Below are 21,353 nucleotides of genomic sequence, written 5' to 3' on the forward strand. Positions count from 1 at the left end.
CAGCTTATCTGATTTACATTGATATGCCTAAAACTTCACCCTCAAGTTGTTGTTTTTTTTTAGTTGAAAAAACTCTTACAAATGTTCATTGAATGTCACCTCCAAAACAAGTTCCCTTCCACAGGTCTTTTCTGGACACACATATGGTTCTCATTGACCAAAACTCTGGCTTGATATAACACCAGATTGCTTTTTCTCAGCAGGCTGTGATGAGTAAGAATCTGAGCTACAAGAACAAGACACATGAATTCTTACTAAATCTGCAGGAGAGTTGGGCAGAAAAAAGAGGCAGGAATAATGAAATGGAGACAAAGACATGCATCAGCACAAATGAGCACACAAATGGCAGCCAAATAGAGATCATTAATGTCCTCTCACAGAGAACCCAGCAGAGGGGCCCGTAGGAAGAAAAGGCGAAGACAGACCGACAGTGTCTGAAGTGAGACTCACAGTGTGTGATTAAACACACCACATTCACTTCCTCTTTCTAATACCATCAGCCTCTGTTGGCAGTCCACCTCCAGACCCAACTGCATAGTCTTACAAGACAAACACAGAGTGAGTGTGGTGGATAACGCCTGCCCGCAGCCGCCAGCCCCGTGCTACCTCGTGTGTGACGTCACCGCTATTTAAAGAAAATTACACTTGAAGGAGATGCTGTTGGTCGGATTTCACTGATTTCATTGCTGGCACACGGCTACTGGCCTCAAGGGTCACACACACACACACACAGACACACACACACACACACACACACACACACACACACACACACACACACACACACACACACACACACACACACACACACACACACACACACACACACACGATGTTGCTGTTAGAACGTATTGCTTTGAGTGCTAAAGTCATGCTGAGTTTGTGGTTTCATTTAGAGACTTTCTTAATCTATTATTTCCTGTCATGCTTTTTGGCCCCACATATGTTAGAATGGGCTCCCTGAAAACTGTGGACTACATGTTGGCTCTTTAGGTTCCAATCATTGAGGTCAACAAAGACAAGTAGAACTATTTACACAAGTAAAATACAATTATTACCTCCACCAAGGAAGTCATATTTTCACCCCAGTTTAATGTTATGATAAAAGTATACTGAACACATTTTTACAAAAGTCTTGCACAAACTTTGGTCATGGACGCACTGGCATGTCTTGGGCTGTGGGATAAACTCGCACTGGGCTTAACCTTAGGCAAGTTGATCCCAAATGCCAGTTTTACGTATAACCACTCACTCCTTACCTCCAGTCATGGCCACCACCATTATACTTGAGCTCCACATTTGTTACCAGACTGGCTGGAATGGATTTCACAACACAATAAGCACAATATACACAATTGTAACACCACATCTCACTTTAAAGCAGTCACTTCTTCCTCACCCTTTCCATTTCCTCCCCCAACTCCCTCTTCCCTGTTCCCTTCCCCCTCACCTAGGTGTAACACTGCCCTTTCTTTTTATATTCTCCCTAAAATAAAGTGTTTCTTACCCTTCTTTAAGGAGGGCTGGTGATGGTCACAATTATGCAATAAAATACATTCATTTATTTAATTGCAATAACAAAATATGCATTGCTGTCTAAAAAAATTGCACCTCTTGCAGTGTTAACCTTCGACAACATGTTCAACATGCAAAAAACAAAGATAGACCTTACACAATGGAAGATTCCATAAAAATATGGGGGATCTGGATACTGATTTTAGATGAGTTTGACAAATGTGTAAATTTCTCTCTTCAAAAATGCATATCTTGGTTTGTACTTTGATCAATCTTTATTAATTTTGACTCAGTTGTGTCAGGTTGATTCCTCAAATTATCCCATCGATACATTTTGATCTACTGTATAATTCTTAATGAGGATATTCATTTCTGAATGGTGTGAATGGTCATGGCACCTTGATCAGGATCACGGATCCAGATAACTGACAATATCTGGCAAAGTGGAGATTTGGTGCTTGGCAGAGGTTTGCGCTCTCTGAGTGCTCTTGTTACCGGTGCCATTGTTTTAAAAGGATTAATATGGATCCCACAACGAGAGACTAACAACTACTTACACCAAGACTCAAAGACTCCCCTTATAGTAATGCCTTCTCCATTCAAGCATTGGCCATCACCAGCTACCACGTCCAGACAGTGTGTGTTTCTGTGTCAGTCTGAGAGTTTTCAACACCCGAGAGCAGACAGGAGAGGTTTTAGTTACCACAGTAATAAATTTGACCATCGTTTGCGAGAACCCCCAGATGTGAGTATGGTCTTATGGAGCAAAAAATAAAGGGATTATATTTGTGTTTTTAGGGCCGTGATTGTGTTTTCCCAAGCTCGGTGTGTGTTTCAGGTTGATTGGAGGTGAAGGAACTTTGCCATTTGTTTCAACGAGGCTATTCCCTCTGAGACATTATTACAATCAAGGAAGACGTGTGTGTGTGCGCGCGTGCGTGTGTGTGTGTGTGTGTGTCTGTGTGTGGCCTTGTGTTACTCTCTTTATGGCGTCTGACCGTTCTTTGGAAGGTGAAATACTGTGCCCTAAAGTATTAAAGGGTAATACATTGTATATAACAGAAGTCATAACATTAGTATTACCAGAATAAATGTGGCATACAAGATGTAACTTACATTTATGGCCTTTGGTTACAGTTTTTTTACAAGGTGTTATTCAAGATTTTTTTTTTGTGGATCTAACCAATCTATGAAAAGCGGTGAGTGGCTGCTTTGCAATGTGAGGAGAACATTAATGGGTGAAACGACTTGCTTCAGCGCCCAAAGTTATGAATTATTATGTTGTGAGGAGGTAAAACACTGCCGTTCTACAGCTTCCAACTAGTTTTCTCACCAGCTTGATTCCCCAACTATTAGGCCACCATTCAACCAAGCAGTGAAATTGCTGGTGTCCAAAATAGTTACAGCCAAATCATACACATTTTTCCATTATTACAGTATCTGACTGCAGTGATCAAGGACACGGTGCACTCGCCACATTATTTTCTAGTTCAACCTTCAATGTCCATACATACAAGGCATATGACTCACACTTACACACACATTCACTCAAATGACCCATTTAGAAGTTACAGGTAACCAGACTTAGCAGTAGTAACATAGTATTTACAATCATCTACCATAGTGTGTGGATCCAACATTACAAACACTAACCCTAATCTCATTAATCATTTAAACTATTGCGATGACCTGGCACCCTGTCCAGGGTGTACTCCCGCCTAGCGCTCAGTGTGAGCCAAAGATAGGCACTGGTGAACCCCAGCGACCCTGAAAAAGGACAAGTGGGTCTGAAAATGTTTGGACGGATTATACGAACCACAACAACCACTCGTTTGCAACAAATGAGGGAACTGAGCCATTTCGTTAGGAATCAGGAATAGGGAATCTTTATGTCTGACAGAACCAATCAGGACATTCATTTTCCAGCTACACCCAAAGGCCAGCACATGTATACAGAAATACCTTAGCAGTCATTAATTCGTATTCAAAATAAACCCGTTTCCACTAAAATAACACCTATTGGCTCATTTTGTGTTCTTGCACTCACAATAAATTGTAACTGATGTTACAAATGTCTCTTTTACTGAAACAAGACATCCCACTTTGTAATGAATCTGAACTTGGTCTGAACTGATCACCATATATAACTGCTCGCCTTCAATAAACGTGTGGCTCTAATGGCTTCACCAGCAGAATGGTTTGGCTCCGTTGTTGATCATCGATCCTTCCTGTGGAACACAACATTTCGTGAGAAGTTTCTGAAAGCTTCTCTCATATTTGAGTGAAAAATGAACTCAGACAATGACTTCAAGACATCAGAGCTTGACTGTTTATTCTATGTGTGTGCTGAGCAGAGAAAACAACTGTAACGTCATTTATAGACAGCAATACACTGGATATTGCCTGATTGATTTCATAACAAACATACATCTATCAGCCAGTATGGCAGCAAGAAAAATATTGTGTAGTGTAGGACTTCCTTTTGCTTCTAAAACAGCCCTGAACAATGAAAAACTCTACTCAACATCCAACATGATCTAAGGGAAAGGTGACACTGTCAGTAAAAGAATGTTTTTGTGCTGTGTGACACAACTTTCAAACTCGTGTTTATTTCATGTAATTATATCTTATAAGAACATTTAATTCAGGTTTTTGGTTAGGTTTATGGTTGAGGTGATAAATCCAACTGAAGCTACTCCTGGTCGGCTCAAAAAGGACCACGCCTCGTACTGATGTCCACAAGCATTTTTTTCTTCGCAGCAGTAGAAAATTACTGTGAAACACTGTGAAAACCATAAATGGGACAAGACAGAAGCTATGTTGACAACTCTGCACTTTAACATTTAAAGGAGCATAGGGCAGGATCTAGAAATCAGACTCCATAGTGACACCACGGTGGTTAGTGTAACTGCGGGAGCACGCATTCACTGTTTATCACCGGAGCACAGCTCATTAGATACTGTGGATAGAGGATGGATACCTGATCGAACCCTGATGGGACCCGATGACACCGGACAGGTCGGGTCATGAATTATCCTTATCTTTGATACATAGATTATGTAAATAGATCCGATGGGTCTCTTGCGTGCACTGCGCCTCTGTTTGTATTTCACTTTTGCTTGTTACCCATGCGCTGATCTGATGTTGACATAAACAGTTTTTTGTTAATAAAATCGGTACTTACCAGTAAAACAAATGTAATGATTTCATTTCTTTGAGAAAAAAAATTAAATTTTTACCACTGGGTCGGACTCGGACAAGAAAAAGTGGCCCTATTAACACTCTAACTGTAACACAGTTATTTATTTACTTGCTGTTCATGTGACTATTTACTGCAAGATCTGTGCACATGCCTCTGCATGTGTCTGTGGAACCAATCAGTAGTTTAGTCCACTGTGCTTGTCTTCTTTCAGTCTCCAAGTCGTCTTCTTCTCATTTTTCTTTATTTACGGTATTGGGCCGCGCTCGGCCTTCCTCGTATTGGGCCGCGCTCAGCCTTCCTCGTTGCGTCGGTGGTGCTCCTCCCCTACTCCCTGGCCTCGCCGCCGTCGTCGGCCCCCGTGCCCTGGGCGGGGTCCGGCGCCGGGCGGAAGGCAGGTCGGTGGAGGGGACCGGGTCTTGGGGGTGTCTTTTTAGCCTCCTCAGAAGCAGTTTAAAATTTTTTGCCAGCTCGACCAGGAGTCGAACAGGCAGAAAAGTACTAGCAAAAGCCTTAGCCCAATGAGTATATCAGAGCCTGTGGTCACGTGACTGCCATAAAGTGATAACTTCTCCAGGCCCCGCTCGGAGCATTGATACTGTCAAGCTCTGTATATTGGCCTGGGGAATCATTTAAAATAACTCATATGGGTCATCCTTTAGGTCAATAAGTCTGCGGTGTGGCTTTAAAGTAGCGTAGTTTGACCTCTTGAGGGAACCTATAAAACAGCGTCAGCTACACATACATCGATTTTGCAATTTATTCCCTGCAGTTCTGAGCAAATTTGTGCCGTACAGTACAAAAAACAATTTCATGTGCTTTAAGCTCCCATTGCATCACCTTGCCTGTTTCTATTTGTCTTTGTGCTATACCACAGTCACAGGTCATGCAACCACATAGACTGAAAGGAATTACGCATCATCAGACTTATCCCCCTTTTTTCATAGACTTGGTGTTCTACATTACTTTTTTTTCTTTTTTTTTCTCTTTTTTTCTCTTTTTTTTTCTTTTTTTTTTTTTCTTTTTTTTCTTTCTTTCTTTTCTCCTTCTTCTTTTTCTTTTCTTTTTTTTTCTCTTCTTCTCTATTAATACCAGAAATTATCGGGATATTTTTTTTTTTTGTCAATATCGCCCATCTCTTTTGTAAACTTATTCATTTTATATGGTAAATTCTATATTCACAAATGTGAGTTCAACCAATTTACTCCCCTCTTTGTAAGCTTTCTGTGTGAATTTAAAGAATATATCAAAACTATATCCTTTATTCATACAAAAAAAAAAAAAAAAACATCCAAACCGTGACAATATACAATGGTATTTTTGAAATGGAAAGATTACTGATTTTTACCCTTATTTATTTTATCTTTATTTTTTTCAATTTTGTATATGTGATTTTTATAATGTGCACTTCTGACCTGTTGTATATTTAAAAATAAATTAATAAATAAATATTATAACAATAATTTTTCCATATATATATATATATATTGTTTATCATTGTACAACAACACAAAACAATAACTCACAACTATATTATTTAAAAAACATATTAACCAACTTAACACTAACTTCAGGTGCTAACTCACCCCAGCATCTTTAGATAAATTACGTCAGTTCCTAAAGATCGCTTGCAGTGATTTCTGTCTTTAACATTCCCTCTCTGACGAGAAAATATTAATGAACTATTCATCATCATTTTGAACCGTACAAATAACACTTTAATAACTACAGACCTGTCCGTGGCTGTTCGTGCAGCAGTTAAATCTGTAGATGGTTTTATTATGTATTATGTTGTGTTCTACATTACATGCCCACTGTGGGTGCTTTCTGCTATGTTAGAAACCCACATATAGGGATGCAATGACTAATTATCAAATCTTTTTATAGGGGCAATATTGGCTTTTTTATCAACAGTTTGTGAGTTTGTGAGAAGTGTGAATTAATGAGATCATGTAAAAAGCCTTCAAAATGCAACATTATAAGGATTATAGAATGCCTGAGGCAATGTGTTCCAAACCTTATATTATGAATTAGTGATAGATGTAAGTAACATTTAATCTCTGTAGGATAATTAGTGTTTATGTCACAATGGAATATACAAATGTTGTAGTTTCTGGGTAAAGGGCATTTTTATATACAATTTTTTTAATTAATAATTGAAAACACATATTGCTTCTTTTTTTTTTTTTTTTTTTCCAGACAACGGAAGACTGTAAATACCAGGAGAATCCTGCACCAGAAATGTTCCCTCTTTATTCCCAACCACAATTATCTATAATTATAAATGAAAAAGTATCTCTGTGGGTAAAAGAGTTCATTTAATGAATCTGTGTGACATCATTCCAGTTAATGCATGTCGAATGAATTTGTTACAGTGACCACAAATGATTTTGTTCACAGTGGAAGAATTTCAATTTACATTTAATCATCAGCTCTATCATCTGAAGTCTCATATTGAGTCACAAGTCTATGATTTTTTATCCATGTCTTACTTTGAAATGAACGGGCTTATCATCAGTGATGGAGTTTCCATGTAATAACTTCAAATAATGACATTGTACTATAGAACATTGATAGGGATTAGAAAAGTAATTATAGAGGTTAGAATCCACTATTGATATTTCCTGTTGAAATAATGGGATTCTTTGGGGTAATGGCTTGGGAAGGGCTCAGGTTAGAGGTTTAATAAAGGGGATTGAATTGCATGTATGCACTCACAGCTAAAGATAGTATTTAATTACTGGAATGGGTCATTTGCATTCAGAAACACACTGAGTAGTAACTGTTGGACCTTTCTGTCCTGCTTATCTCCCTCTCTCTTTTTTAAAAAAATTCTATAGGCAGTGAATAGGTTCCCAGAAAAAAAGAAATGACAAATAAATGAATTGCTCCTGGGTTCAAGCCCTGGGGTGGACACATGGGTCCTTTCTGTGGAGTTTGCATGTTGGTGTGTGGGTTTCCTCCGGGTACTCCGGTTTCCTCCCACAATCCAAAAACATGAACGTTAGGTTGATTGGAGTCTCTAAACTGCCCGTAGGAGTGAATGTGAGTGTGAGTGGTTGTTTGTCTGTCTGTTGCCCTGCGATGGACTGGTGCCCTGTCCAGGGTGTACCCCCACCTAACCCCCAGTGTGAGCCAGAGATAGGCACCGGCAGACGCCCGCAACCCTGAAATAGCACAAAGCGGGTCAGAAAATGGATGGATGGATATATGGATAGATTTATTGCCCTGTTCTTAGCATTAGCAAATATTTTGCTTTAAAAGGTCCTTGTTTAAACCATCACACATATATTAGACAGGTCTTAAATCTCTCTACAGAGACCCCGTTTTCTCAAGAGCTTAATGATGGTTACACCTAAAATAAGCAGAACTGCTTTAAAGTCACTATTACAATGCAGGCTCTGTGTGGGACTGACCCCCATCTGTTTATATGTCTAGTAATTAATCATTTTGCTTATGAACATTGATGGAACTACAACTATCCAGCTTCCCGGTTCTCTACTCTACTGAGAGTAGAAAGCTGATTTTACCCTCAAAAGGCTGTTAATCTCTCACATGGTTTAAAAAAAGGAGAGAAATAATCACCCTTTTTTCCTTCTTTTTATTTAAACTTTATTTCAGCAGATAAAATAAATGAGAACAGATTCCCATTTGCAATTACAACCTGGCAAAGTGGGAGAAGATATAAAACCGACAAGACGATGGGAAGAGAAAATAAATTTAAGAAGAGTTAAAAAAACACAAAACACAATACATGGGTTGGAGCAAAATAAACAAGTAGAATAGTTAGAAAGGTGCAGACTTTAGGGATTCCAGTGTGACTAATTTAACTGAGAGTAGATTGCGTTTATGGCGTCTGTTGTGTAGTGATGGCCAGTTAACAAGAGAGTACAGATCACACTTATGAGTGTTAAAAGTTGCATCAATAAAAAAAAAAAAAAATGGATGTTGAAGTGAAAATTACACCCAATTTATTGAGAAAGTGCTTTGAGGCGGATCTTCACATCTCTGTAGTCCAGGATTGGGTGATTTTAACCAAGGTATATTTCACTGTGAGTGAAAAATAATATTTACTGTGATAGAGCCCAGGTTCCCAAAGTGGGGTGAGGCTACCCGTCGGGGTACACAAATTGTCACCGGGGCTACGTGCATAAAAATGTGAAACTAGAATGTAAACATAGTCAGGAACCTCCATGCATTGCCACAAATTACACATTGGCCTCAGTAAGAGCACCCTCTAGTGGTGACAGAGAAACAACAGATACGATGATAGCTACACTGCTTTGCGCTAGCCAAATGTAATGTCTTTCCTTTTTGTTTTTTTGTCTGCACATGCTTTCGAAGGTCAACACTACATGTCGTGCAATCTTTTTGCGACAGCTATGCATGTTTAATTATTGCCAACGAAATAAATACATTTCATTTACTGCACAGTGGTGACCATCACCAGCCCTCTCTAAGGAAGGATAGGAAAAACTTTATTAAAGGGAGAGTTTAAAAAGAGAGGGTAGTGTTACACCTTGGTGAGGGGGAAGGGAACAGGGAAGAGAGAGTCAGGGTAGGACAATGAAAGGAGTGGGGAAGAGTTGACTATTTTAAGGTGAGAGTGCATACTGAGCTGTAAAGACTTTGATGCCCTTTGCCACCACGTATTTGTGTGATTTTCAGCTTTGACAAAACATGAAAACAAATGATAAAACAAGACTTTGTATTGAGAAAGTTTTAGGACTCAGACTCGCTCTAATTCAGTTAAACATTGCAGAGTTATTTACATCCTCTCAACCTCACCCTTCTCATTAAAGTTGTAGTGAGTTGTATTTTACAGTTTCAGGATGATGAAAAATAGAGATTTTTTCTCACATAAATAAATCAAGCTTTAATTCTAAATAAGATGTTTTCTTGTGTGCTTACAGATTGTTATTCTTTATTTTTTTTAATTATATTTCATTCCTCAACAAGATAGGTACAATTCAGGGACACATTCCACTGTAGGGCTACATTGTATATAATATTACGTTATCATGTTTTTTTTAAGTGTGTAGGAGTAGGGGGTACATGTCTGAGCGGTACGGGACTGTGAAAAGTTTGGGAACCAAAGCTGGATCTCCGTTTTTGGAAGCAGGCTATTGACATGAGTTAGAAAGGAGAGTGAACAATCAAACTATACACCTAAGTATTCGTACTTATCAACAAATTTGAGCTCTAATCCATCCAGGCAAAGTATTTCATGTCATACCATTCGTTTCCTTAGACTAGACAAATCCACATGTTGGCTTTTTATTGACTTAAATTTAATTGGATGTGTTTTTAAACTGTTAAAAGAAAATACGGCAAAGTTGTGACAGAAACGTACCAGGCAGTACCTGAAAATGTTGCCTCTGTTGTGAGATGACATCTCCAAAACGCTCCACACATTAGTTACCAAATCAACGACTGTAATTGTACGGCAGTGATCTGAAAACAAGCTGTAAACTGCAGACGGCTGTTGAGGGTTTTTTACTGGAGTCATAAAAGAGGGATGATTGTTATTACAACTTGTGTTTTGGTATGCATTTATTGGCCACTCATTAGACAGTTTTTTTTTTTTTTTTTTTTTTTTTACAGGGTGACCTCAGGTCCTTCTCAATTTCATGTTCCTTTTCTACTTTAATATATAACGCTCTGATCTTAAAATAATGAACAGATATGTTTGCATTATATGAAAGCTGCAAAACCTCACCAAAGCCGCTAGCAATCCATTTACAGGGAGATAAAAAAAAAGGCAGCTTTGGAGAGTTTGTGGAAAATAAAGGCAGACACCTTTGGGCCCTTTTAGTGACAATGATGTATTCAGATTCACATCGATACGCGTACAGGCACCCACTGAGGCAGCACCTCTGTTTATTTAGGTGTTGGACACAGAAGATTAGCAGCTCGGGTCGACATTGGCTGCTGAATAGTCGTCTCATTTAAGAAGCTGTGTAGTGATTTATGAGGAAAAGTGTTGCCGGTAAACGAGGCAGATGCCAACAGCTTGTGGAAAGTGGGTTAAATATATAAAAGCATCCCGTGGTGAAGGCGCTGGTATTTTTTCCACTGCTTTGCTGGTTTATATTATTGAGATTGGACCTTTGCTTACAGACAGTAGAGTGGGTGCCATTTCCACATTTGTCTGGCATCGCTGGCACGCTGCACCCAGGCAGCTCCACAAATGATGGAAAGGCTGAGTTGCAGATTAAATACACTCAGTATAAGTCTGAAAGGGAGAAACTGGACAAAAAAATTCCATTTGACTGGTCCATCGACCAGAGTTAGGGTCAATTACAATTATAATCACATAAATGATAATTAATTACAATTATGGCACATTATATATATATATATATATATATATATATATATATATATATATATATATATATATATATATAAACTGTTACTGTTTTTATCGTAATTGAAATGTAATTGAGTTTAGATAATTTACTCTGTAATTGTAATTCTACGAAAATGTCTGTGGAATTTCATGGAAATTCTACAAAAACTGTTACAGTTCTATGGCTTACACGTACTTAGTTTCTCATGAAATTGAGGGGTAAACTGACCCACATCGAAAATTTTAGTACCAATATTTTCAAGGATAAGAAAGTCTAAGAGATGAAAAACAAATTTATTAATAGATAATATATTGTAGTGTATTTTACAGCTGATTTAAGACGTGGGTCAAACTGACCCGTTATTATAAGAGATGGTAACAGAAAGCTAACAGAACATTTTCTGGGCTTATTTATTAAAGGCTCAGTAAATTGTGATTAATTGTAATTGAACTTTAGTTCTTTAGTTTAGATTTTTTTATTTTTTTATTTTTTATTTTAATTGTAATTGGAAAAAATGCTGGTCACTGTAATTATAATTGAGTTGTAATTGGACATAGATAACTGAAGATGCAGTTGTAATTGAAAAATTTAATGAACCCCAACCCTGCCATCGACTAATCCTAATTCTTTCTTGTTCTTTCCATGATTTATCGTTTTATCTGGTTGACCTCACCTATTTCCTGCTGTTTGCTGTCCCTCCTCCAGGCGTACCCTCTGAGCTCTCTGTCCAAGAAGCAGCCAACGGTGCTGGTGATCTGTGGTCCGGATCAGAATGGTTCCATTGGCCTGGTGTGTGCCCGACACCTGCGCATATTTGTAAGTGACTGCGGCACATACAGTGTCAGATTTATTGCAAACATTCGTTCATTTTTTCTGTTTACCTGTTTATCCGCTGCAGCTTATCCCAGCAGACTTAGAACATATGGAGGGTGTGCACCCTGGACACGGTGCCAGTCCATCACAGGGCTGATGACAGTGTGTCTGAGACACATGACCTCAGACACACGCACACATATTCATATATTTGGCCACTTTAGAGACACCAGTGCCATATAGGATATATATTTTTATTAGATAAGGACAGTGCAGGTCTCATAGATCAATAAAACAAACATCATTTGCTCGAAAACTTATGTAAAAGGTTGAAATTGCCTCTTGAAAGTTTGTTTTCATCTCCATCATAAAAAAACACTCTTATCGAAATTGTTGTAACATTTCCGCGCAATGCATTGTGGGATGTGGAGTCCCGTAAACTCCATTCTTACTGTGATTTCTTTGCTAGACATGGAGAACAGCAAATCCTTTGATACTGTTTTTTGTTCTAGTTTGTTCCCAGTATTGACCGTGATATCACCTCACTCCACGAGATATTTATTTATTTATTTATTTATTTATTTTTTCATTATTCTTTATTTTTCTTCATTTTTGTTCGAACAATCACACAAAGTTTACAAAAGGAGGGTATACAACACAATTTGACAGATACAATAATAATGTATATTGATGCCTGTGGTCTTTACGAGTCCTCTTTCTTGAAACAAAACTCAGAGAGAAGAAAAAAATGAATTAAACAAAATAAAAAATAAAAAAAAATAAACCCGGTAAAACAGAGAATCATATATACTGTATATTTCTTCCTTTTATGTTCAAATCACCCTCTTTCCCTTGTAGGTTTAAAAAAATTATACAATTAAATTAAAAAAAAGAAATAGAAAAGTATACATAGTTTTATATATCAGCATACATACCCACATACAACACATTAAAAAAGCTGGATTTGGATCTTTCCATATAAGCTCCAAAATAAACAACTCATAGCTATTATTTTGGTACAACTTTTATTCCATGAAAGCACCAGAAATGTGACGGGAAGTCACTTTGGCAGTGATTTTGGGGGCAGACACTAGAAATGATGGTAAGAATGTCGTCAAAACACTACTTAGCATCCATCTGCGGGATTCCACATCCCACAATGCAATGCACAAAACTTATTCTGCGTTTACAGTGGAGATCAAAACAAAATTTCCAGTGACATCTTTTTCAGAGGTAATGTAAATGTATTGATCTATAAACCTACACTATGTCTAAAAAAAAAAGTGTATTCAGCAGTTGTAAGAAATCCATCTGTGCTCTGAGAGAACATGCAAACCTTACACATACAGACAATAAATGGCAGAGTTTAAAACCACCATCTCTGCACTCCATTACTTCACCGAGCTACTCATCTCCCTGTAGACTAGTTCTATCACAGCCCGACTCTTAGACACTTTAATAAAAAAACCATTCAACTTCTAACTTTCCCTGAGCGCTTTTAAAAGGTTTCATTTGAGCGGCTGTAAACATCTCGCCGTTATCCCATTACCATCTTTGTGAGGGGGCTCAGACAGTCATGATATCATTGTATTGTTACTCTCATTAAAAGTGCCTTGTCTCTGTAGCCATGATGCGATTTCATAACCTGGGTGTCTGCGGCTCAGACCACACTGATAAACACTGGAAGAAAACATCCATTCTTGGAGATGTAGGGAGAGCATTACACCGTTCTCCAGGTTCTCAATCACATCTTTGTGGTTGTGTTCACTGTTGTTTGATCCTGATCCAGTCCAAACCTTTTTTCTTTTGGAAAAGATGTCATGTATATGTTTTAGGGATCTCTGTCTCACAGAGGAATGTGTTGTTGCACTGAAGCATGTCTGTTGAACACATTTGCAGCGCATTAATATTTCTGATTAAAATGATATTAGACAGGTGGTGTTTTAGCTGCGTGGTGGCTTTTAGATATACAGTAAGTTTAACCCATCAAGGCCTAAAACAGATATGATTTTTATTAGTAAACACAATTATCCATTCATCCATTCATTTTCTGACCCCCTTTGTCCTATTTCAGGGTTAAACACAATTAAATATATGAAAAAGCATATTAACATAAAGCTGCTGGAGATGATAACTAACATTTTTCAAACTGTATCTGTATTTCATCCAAACTTTCTTCTCTTCCACTACTGATGATGCCTGAGTGACCCCCAAAAACACTGCCAACATTTCTCATGTTTTATTGCATTGAAAGTTGTTCCAAAAATTGAGCATCGCGTTAGTTCAGGCAGGCACGGAAGTCAAGCTAGCCACCCCATCAGCTGACAGTAGCCATCCCTTAATTCAGTTAACCATCCAGCTGATCATGTTCCATGCTTCCCATTGGTTAGAGTTAGTCACGTTGCCGTATTTAAACCACTGCAACATGCCTACTTCAGCACGCTTCATCCGCAATTACCTCACAACCCACCTTTACCCTAGCTCCTCCTCTTCTGTCTAATTAAACAGTGTCTCATGTTGCATCTAAATGTCTGTGCCCATGTTCCAGGGGGTCCTGCTGACCGCTCTCTCTGCTTATGCCTTTCCATGTAGCTCATGAAAGAGCGAGGGGGAGCTCCCTTTGCTTTGGGCTTTCTACGCAGCTGCTGGAATGGCAGAGAGGTCCCAGAACAGTGATCCTGACTGAACTATGCTGTTGTTGATATTTTGGCTTCCAAGGAAACACCTGAATAAGATCAAAATATATAATGTCTCGCCGACTGACATCATATCACGGGGAACACCATACACAAACTTGAACAAAAATGGCGCCAAGCAAATCACGGTACAAATGAAGTAAAAAAACAAAAACGTTTCCACTTCGGCGCCATCTTTGCATTCATTTACGGTAGGGGTGTCAAACTCATTTTAGTTCAGGGGCCAAACACATACTAGTTGGATCTCAAGAGGGCCACAGATTTTAGCTGTAAAAAAAAAGCACTGTCAACATTATCGTGTCCTAGTTTTCACTTCCACGTGTAAATATGATAAACAGCATGTAAGGCACCTTTTATACCTAAGCAATAAATTACATATCTTCTAAATTCCAAAATTTCCAATGCCACAATGCAACACTCTAACCTTTTCCAAATTTTCAAGTCACACGTCCATTTTACTCTGATACAAACCCATTGTACCAGATTAAAAACCATTCTTGAGAGCATCAATTTACGCCTTTGACATTTGTTTGTGAGTAAATTCTCCCATTGAAGAAATATCTTCTATTTATTGATCTATGAGGCCTACATGATGTCTTTATCTGTGTAATAAAACATGTTAGCTATCATCCCCAGTAGCTTTAACTATACCTAGTCCCAGGGTGTTTTTCCTAAATCGTGAAACCTTAATATTTTTACCTTCTGCTCCTGCAGTTTCTATTGCTACATGCTATTGTAAAATATATACTCAACACTTTAATGTGCCTGGAAATAAAAGGATCATATGATTGCTTTAAAAGTGAGAGCACACGACAGCAGGCTGGGACTGTCTGAAGTCGTGACCCCGGGAACACTGGAGCACTTACTTTAGACTGTGAATCACTCACTGGTTGTAGATTGTGGGTGTTTTTCACTGTGTGATGTGATCCCTGTCAGCAGGATGACATGCATACTCACATGTGATACACTCATTTGCTCAGGCGCACGCACACACTCACGAACGTGGAGCCTCCAGCTTCTGATGTGGCATTGTAATTGTGAATCGACATCATATCAAATTGCAGCACACACATCCATGTTATACTCAGGTGTTATATTCAGGTGTTAAAGACAAAATTCATGCAGGACAGCAGCCTTTGTGCTAATTCAACCTAAAGGTTATTCCTAAACACTATAGTAAATTAACTTATGTGTTGCCAGATTTGGCTTTGCTCATTGGCTAAGCACTACAACTAATCTCTTTGGCTACATCAGACATGGGCAACTGGCAGCCCGGGGGCCACATGCGGCCATCGGTCTAATTTTGTGCGGCCCCCAAGACAAATACACCAAAAATTGTAATTCAAAAAATTGGAAGTAATATGAAGCCCAACTTAATACACAAAATAAAAGCAAAATGCACAGAATGTCAACATTACATGAAGCAACAACAACAAAAATACAAAAGATATATACAAAATGACACCACAGTAAGAAACAATGCTAACATTTACACAAAATGACAGAAAAAATACCCAAAATGACAAAAATACTGAAAAAAAACAAAAAGGCACAGGCTGACAATAAACAAAATGCAAACATAACACACAAGAAATAACAAAAAAAAAAAACACACATATGACTTGTAAAATACACAAAATGCCAGCAGAAATTCCCTAAATGACTCCAAAAAAACACACAAAATCACTAACAACTCTGAAAAAAATTACACAAAAAGACAACAAACAACAACAAAAAACCTAATGTTCTTTCCTATGTAAATGGTCAGATTTGTCATTATTCTTAATACTGGCATGATGAATCTTGATATTGTGGCCCTTGGATCAGACAATCCCAGTTTTGTGGCCCCACTGTGAAAACAGTTGCCCATTCCTGGGCTACTGTACATCCAACTGTTTTGCTGCTCTGCTGCTATAATATCTCCTCCTCCTTGAGGAGAAATAAAATGTAAGAAATATTTATGTGCCACAAATATTAACATTTTACAAGGACTTCCAACAGCAAATAACTTTTCATGCAGCAGACCTGCATCTGCTGGGTGGTAATGTGTTTCTTTACAACAACAGAATGCCAGATTAACCATCAGTCCCACAGGAAGAGGAAGTATTAGCAGAGATGCACATAATTTTTTTTTTTTTTCGGGGGACCACCTATAGGGTTGTCGTTTGGTGAATAAAGGAGTGTGTGGATAAGGTGGTTTGTACTTTCGTTTCAAGAGAATATAAAAATAAAAGCAGCGGAACTAAATGTCTGTTTTTAAAAGCCTCACTGAACATAAAGCTTTGTATATAAATGACAACTACCTGAAAACAGCATTTTAAGCACTTACAACAGTTAGTATTTTAAAGCACTGAAGTTTCTGCTATCATATAGAATGTTTTCATCATCCTGTCTATTTGACCGTCTTCCTCTATTTAAAATTAAAAAAAAAAATCAATTTAAAAAAAAATAAATGGTAGAAGATTTCAGCTTCCAAGTGGCTCCTAATATTTGTTATACCTTGCAATAATTATTAATACATTTTCTGTAAAAAAAAACAAAACAAAAACATATTATATCAAAAATATATTCATGTCAAGGGACATAAGTTTTAATGTGGAAGTTTGATGTGAAACAGAGTGCTATAATACTAAAGATTCAGTTACTATCACTGATGGATGACTGCTCTTGTGTGTGCAGGTTGTTTGTGGAGCCTGTGATATTAAGTGGTTATACAGTATGGCTCAGTCTACAATCTGCTCAGGAACTACCCATCACATTAAAATATTTCCAAACTTTGCTCTATTCACTTTTGACACGTTTCTCTCATGTCCTCGCTTAGTTTCTGTTTCCGAATAAATACCGTACGTCTGTCTTTTTGCAAGTCTTTAACCACGCCTCCCCACACCCAGATGGACGCACGTGTGCGGCTGAAAAAATAAATCACTTTGATCCATCTCAAATCTTGGACGCGCAAACAATCATTATAACATTTGAGCTGGTGCACATTGGTTATTTTGGTCACACATGAGCACATACTTAAACTCATGAGCTTCCGTGAGTATAACTCTGTTAAAAGCCAAAACATTCATGTGCCCTTTCCTTATTTCTATTCCATGACTCACAGTTGTTCCATGGTCTACCTTGGTAACTGGTATTTTGAAGCTGCAGCTGCTGATAAAGGTCATTCGTATGCAGCCGCGATGGAAGAAAAACTCACAATGGATTTCATTTGTCTCGGTTGCCTGAGCTTCTCTCTGTGGAGCTCCTGATGGCGATGACTTTGATAATTGTTGCTGTGGTGATATGATTGGTTCAGGATCCTCTGGGAAACACCTGGACCTGACAGATTATTTCCTTTTGGATGGCAGTATACATATATTGGCCCCGTTTAGATGCAGGGTAGCGTAGCCCGAATGATCACATGATCAACTACCATTCTCTGCCAATAGCAACATTTGATAGTAATAGCCGGGTTTCAACCCATAGAGATCAGTCACTCATTGAGCATTGCATTAGTCCAGGCAGGCACTGAAGTCAAGCTAGCCCAGCCCCATCAGCTGACAGTAGCTGTTAACAACTGACAACGTTCCCTAATTCTGTTAATCATCTAGCTGATCATGTTCCATCCTCATTGGTTAAAGTTAGTCTTGGCACTGTATTTAAACCACTGCAACACACCCACTCCCGCACGCTTCGTCCGCAAATGCCTTGCAACCCATCCTCACCCCAGCTTCTCCTCTTCTGTCTAATTAAGCCGCTCTCTCTGCTAATGCCTCTCCATGTAGCTCATGATAGAGCAGGGGTGGGGGGGGGCTACCTTTGCTTCGGCCTTTCCACCTACCACCAAATCTAATCTGCATGCTAATAAACAATTTGATTAAAGTGATCCTGACTAAATTAAATTTTTACAACAAAATATGCAACATTTAAATACTTTGAGATGGACTAGGATCAATCAACTGCACTATTTCAAACCCAAATACATTTGTTTTCAGCAGATAAAAAGGTTTTGGGGTTTATTTACTCAAAGTTTATTTACTAAAAGTGCAGTCTAAATTGATGGAAAGCTAGCATGATTTCAGCTAGCATCTGATTGGTTCTTTCCATTTGGACCAATAGGTAGAAAATGGTTCTAGTTTTTACAGGATTCCAGCTGCTACAGAGGTCTGTTCTTATTGGCAGCCCCATGCAGAACTACGCAGTGCTGTGGGGGCGGGGCTGCTGTGACTGGGTGTGTCTTAACAACTCTAGGACAAGCCAATAATCAAGGCATTTTTAAAATTTTCCCCTAGTGGCAGATCAGCAAAAATCTGAGGGTGAATTTACACTTTAAATGTACTTTCTGCATGTACTGTACATTGGTTCTTTTTTCATTTCAAATTTCAAAAACAGAGGACTATAACTAAATATGTCATTTTACGTATTGAAATTTGACAAATTACTTTAATTTGTTAATCAAACTGGCAGAAGTGAAAGTACGGATTACTCACGTTACTGTAATTGAGTTGATTTTATGGTTACTTGTACTTTTTGGAGTATATTCCTAAATCAGGAATTTTACTTGCACTTAAGTGTGTTTTAAAAGAAGTAAAGGAATAAATTACATTTCTACACCTTATGATTTTTTTATTTAAGTTTCATGTCACATTGAACATAATCCATTATGTTCTTAGTTGTGTCATTCTTGATCAACGCCTAGCCACTTTCTTGGATTCAGGTTGGAATCTCTTCCTATTACGTATGTTGTTACACACATGGCACATTTCATATTTGAAGTACTTGTACTTGAGTACAATTTTCATCAAGTAACAGTACTTCTACTTAAATAGGATATATCAGTACGCTCTCCACCTCTGTTAACTGGTTGCGGGTGTTTCTATTCAAACGGCTCTGTGTCTTTCTAGAAACTACCAGTATGTCCCAGTTCCTCTGCTTGCTTCCTTATAGCTGTGTTCCAGTAAAACCAGTGGAAAGAAGATGATGTTGATGGATGCCTTTAATAAGTGTGAGGTTCACAGTCAAACCTTATAGCCAAGCTGAAAGGGAAACTATGTTGCTCATATAAGACACGTGCACAATGATAATTGAGTAATTGGCAATATAGTTAGCACGAGGCTGAAACTAAAGTATAAAAACACAAGATACAAATGTATCATTAAATGGAATCAAAGATGAAAACAGACCTTCACAAACGTGACCATGAGCCCTGGGCTTGAAGATTTATCTGTGTGACAGTGTGAGGGTCATGGATCACAGGTGCTTCCTGCTGAGCATCACAGGCCTTTCAGACTGCAGGGGTCTGGATTTCTACTCATCTCAGCTTCTAGTTTATAAGGGAAGTATTCATTCAGGAAGCAGAGTGTGGAAACCACAACCTCTGATCACCACTCAAAAGCATTTTCACGTGTCGTGAACCGCTGGCCGAGTGTATGTGGAGACGTCATCCACACTCAATCATGTCAGTGATGTCTGAAACTGCTTGGCTGAAATCCTGATATTGGGTAACCTTGTCTCTGTCTCTGTGCTTCTCCCTCCTCCCTCATGTCCTCTGTTGTTTTTCCTGCAATGCCTCATCTGATGCAGGAATATGAGCCCACCATCTACCACCCCAAACGCTCCTCTCACAGTTTACACCAGGACTTCACGGTTCAGTGTGAGAAGATGGATATACCATTCCTCTCCTATCTCCCTACAGAGGTCTGAAGTCATTTTAATTTGTATTTCTTTCAACATTTTAGTTTTGACGTTTTAGTAATGTGAGAATTTAAAGGCACACCGTGGACTTTTTGACCTAAAGAGATGACCCATATGAGTTATTTTAAATGATTCTTCAGGCTAATATACAGCACTTGACAGTATCAATGCTCTTGAAATACCAAGGAGACGGACCGTCTTTGGCCAGGTCATGTGACCTGGAGAATGCCTGGAGAACGTTTCACTTTACGGCAGTCATGTGACCACAGGTTCGAATATATATAGTTCCCACATGACGTCACAAAATACGGGCATTTCCCGACCCGGCGCCATTGTTGTGGGCAGATGAAACGAGTTACCCTCTGTTTGTAGCCAAAAGAGCACAATATGGTAGTTTCGTGTTGGGTTAATGCTGCACTAGTCAACGTGATAGTTCAGTTAAACTAAACAGCTGCTCCTCCAGCCGCGGCCCGAGCCCAGCCCCGCTTCGCACCCCAGCCCGACCGACCCAGCCCTGTCTGCACACAAAATTAAAAGACAAGGGAGGCTGGCCCGACTGACTGACGTAAAAGTTACAGGTCTAGCACCCCTAGTGGCCAAAAGTTACACAGTGTGCCTTTAAAATATTTGATGTTTTCTTTTGGTGAGCTAAGAAACCATCAAGAGAGTGGCTTGCCACTTTTTCAGGAACATGCAAACATACATTGTCCTTAAAAAGACATTAATTTACAAAAAAGAATGTGACCTAAAGTGGTAATGAAAAAGGTTACTCTTCATTCTGTAATATCATGTGTTTTATTAGATAATATAGAAAGGAAACAGTGAAATTAACCTCCTCAGGTTTGTTACTGTAGCTGCAGTACTAATTAATCATATTAAGACATTCTTTATAAATATAATCTCTACCCAGGATTAAAAGGCAACATATTAACTTGAGGAACACTGAAACATGATTTGGATCTATCTCTACCTCAGTAATCATGTAAATACAGAAATTAACAGTGTTAAGTGTTAAGACTGAAACAACTCATAACTTTCAACAAAACAAATTACAGTAAACTGATTATTTACACCTTTGCTATAACATGTTCACAATTCCAA

The 21,353-nt window shown here is 38.5% G+C and overlaps 1 protein-coding gene across 2 annotated transcripts in view; it reads left to right on the forward strand.

Moving 5' to 3' along the window:
- Window positions 1-21,353, forward strand: part of yjefn3 (YjeF N-terminal domain containing 3) — a 93,468-nt gene that overhangs the window by 69,922 nt on the left and 2,193 nt on the right. For both annotated transcript variants that reach the window (XM_028444411.1, XM_028444410.1), the window contains 2 exons: window positions 11,773-11,883; window positions 20,142-20,255. In XM_028444411.1, the coding sequence (XP_028300212.1) occupies window positions 11,773-11,883; window positions 20,142-20,255 (225 nt within the window). The remainder of the gene's footprint in view (window positions 1-11,772; window positions 11,884-20,141; window positions 20,256-21,353) is intronic.

Source organism: Gouania willdenowi, chromosome 4, assembly GCF_900634775.1.
Source record: "Gouania willdenowi chromosome 4, fGouWil2.1, whole genome shotgun sequence".
NCBI lineage: Eukaryota > Metazoa > Chordata > Actinopteri > Blenniiformes > Gobiesocidae > Gouania > Gouania willdenowi.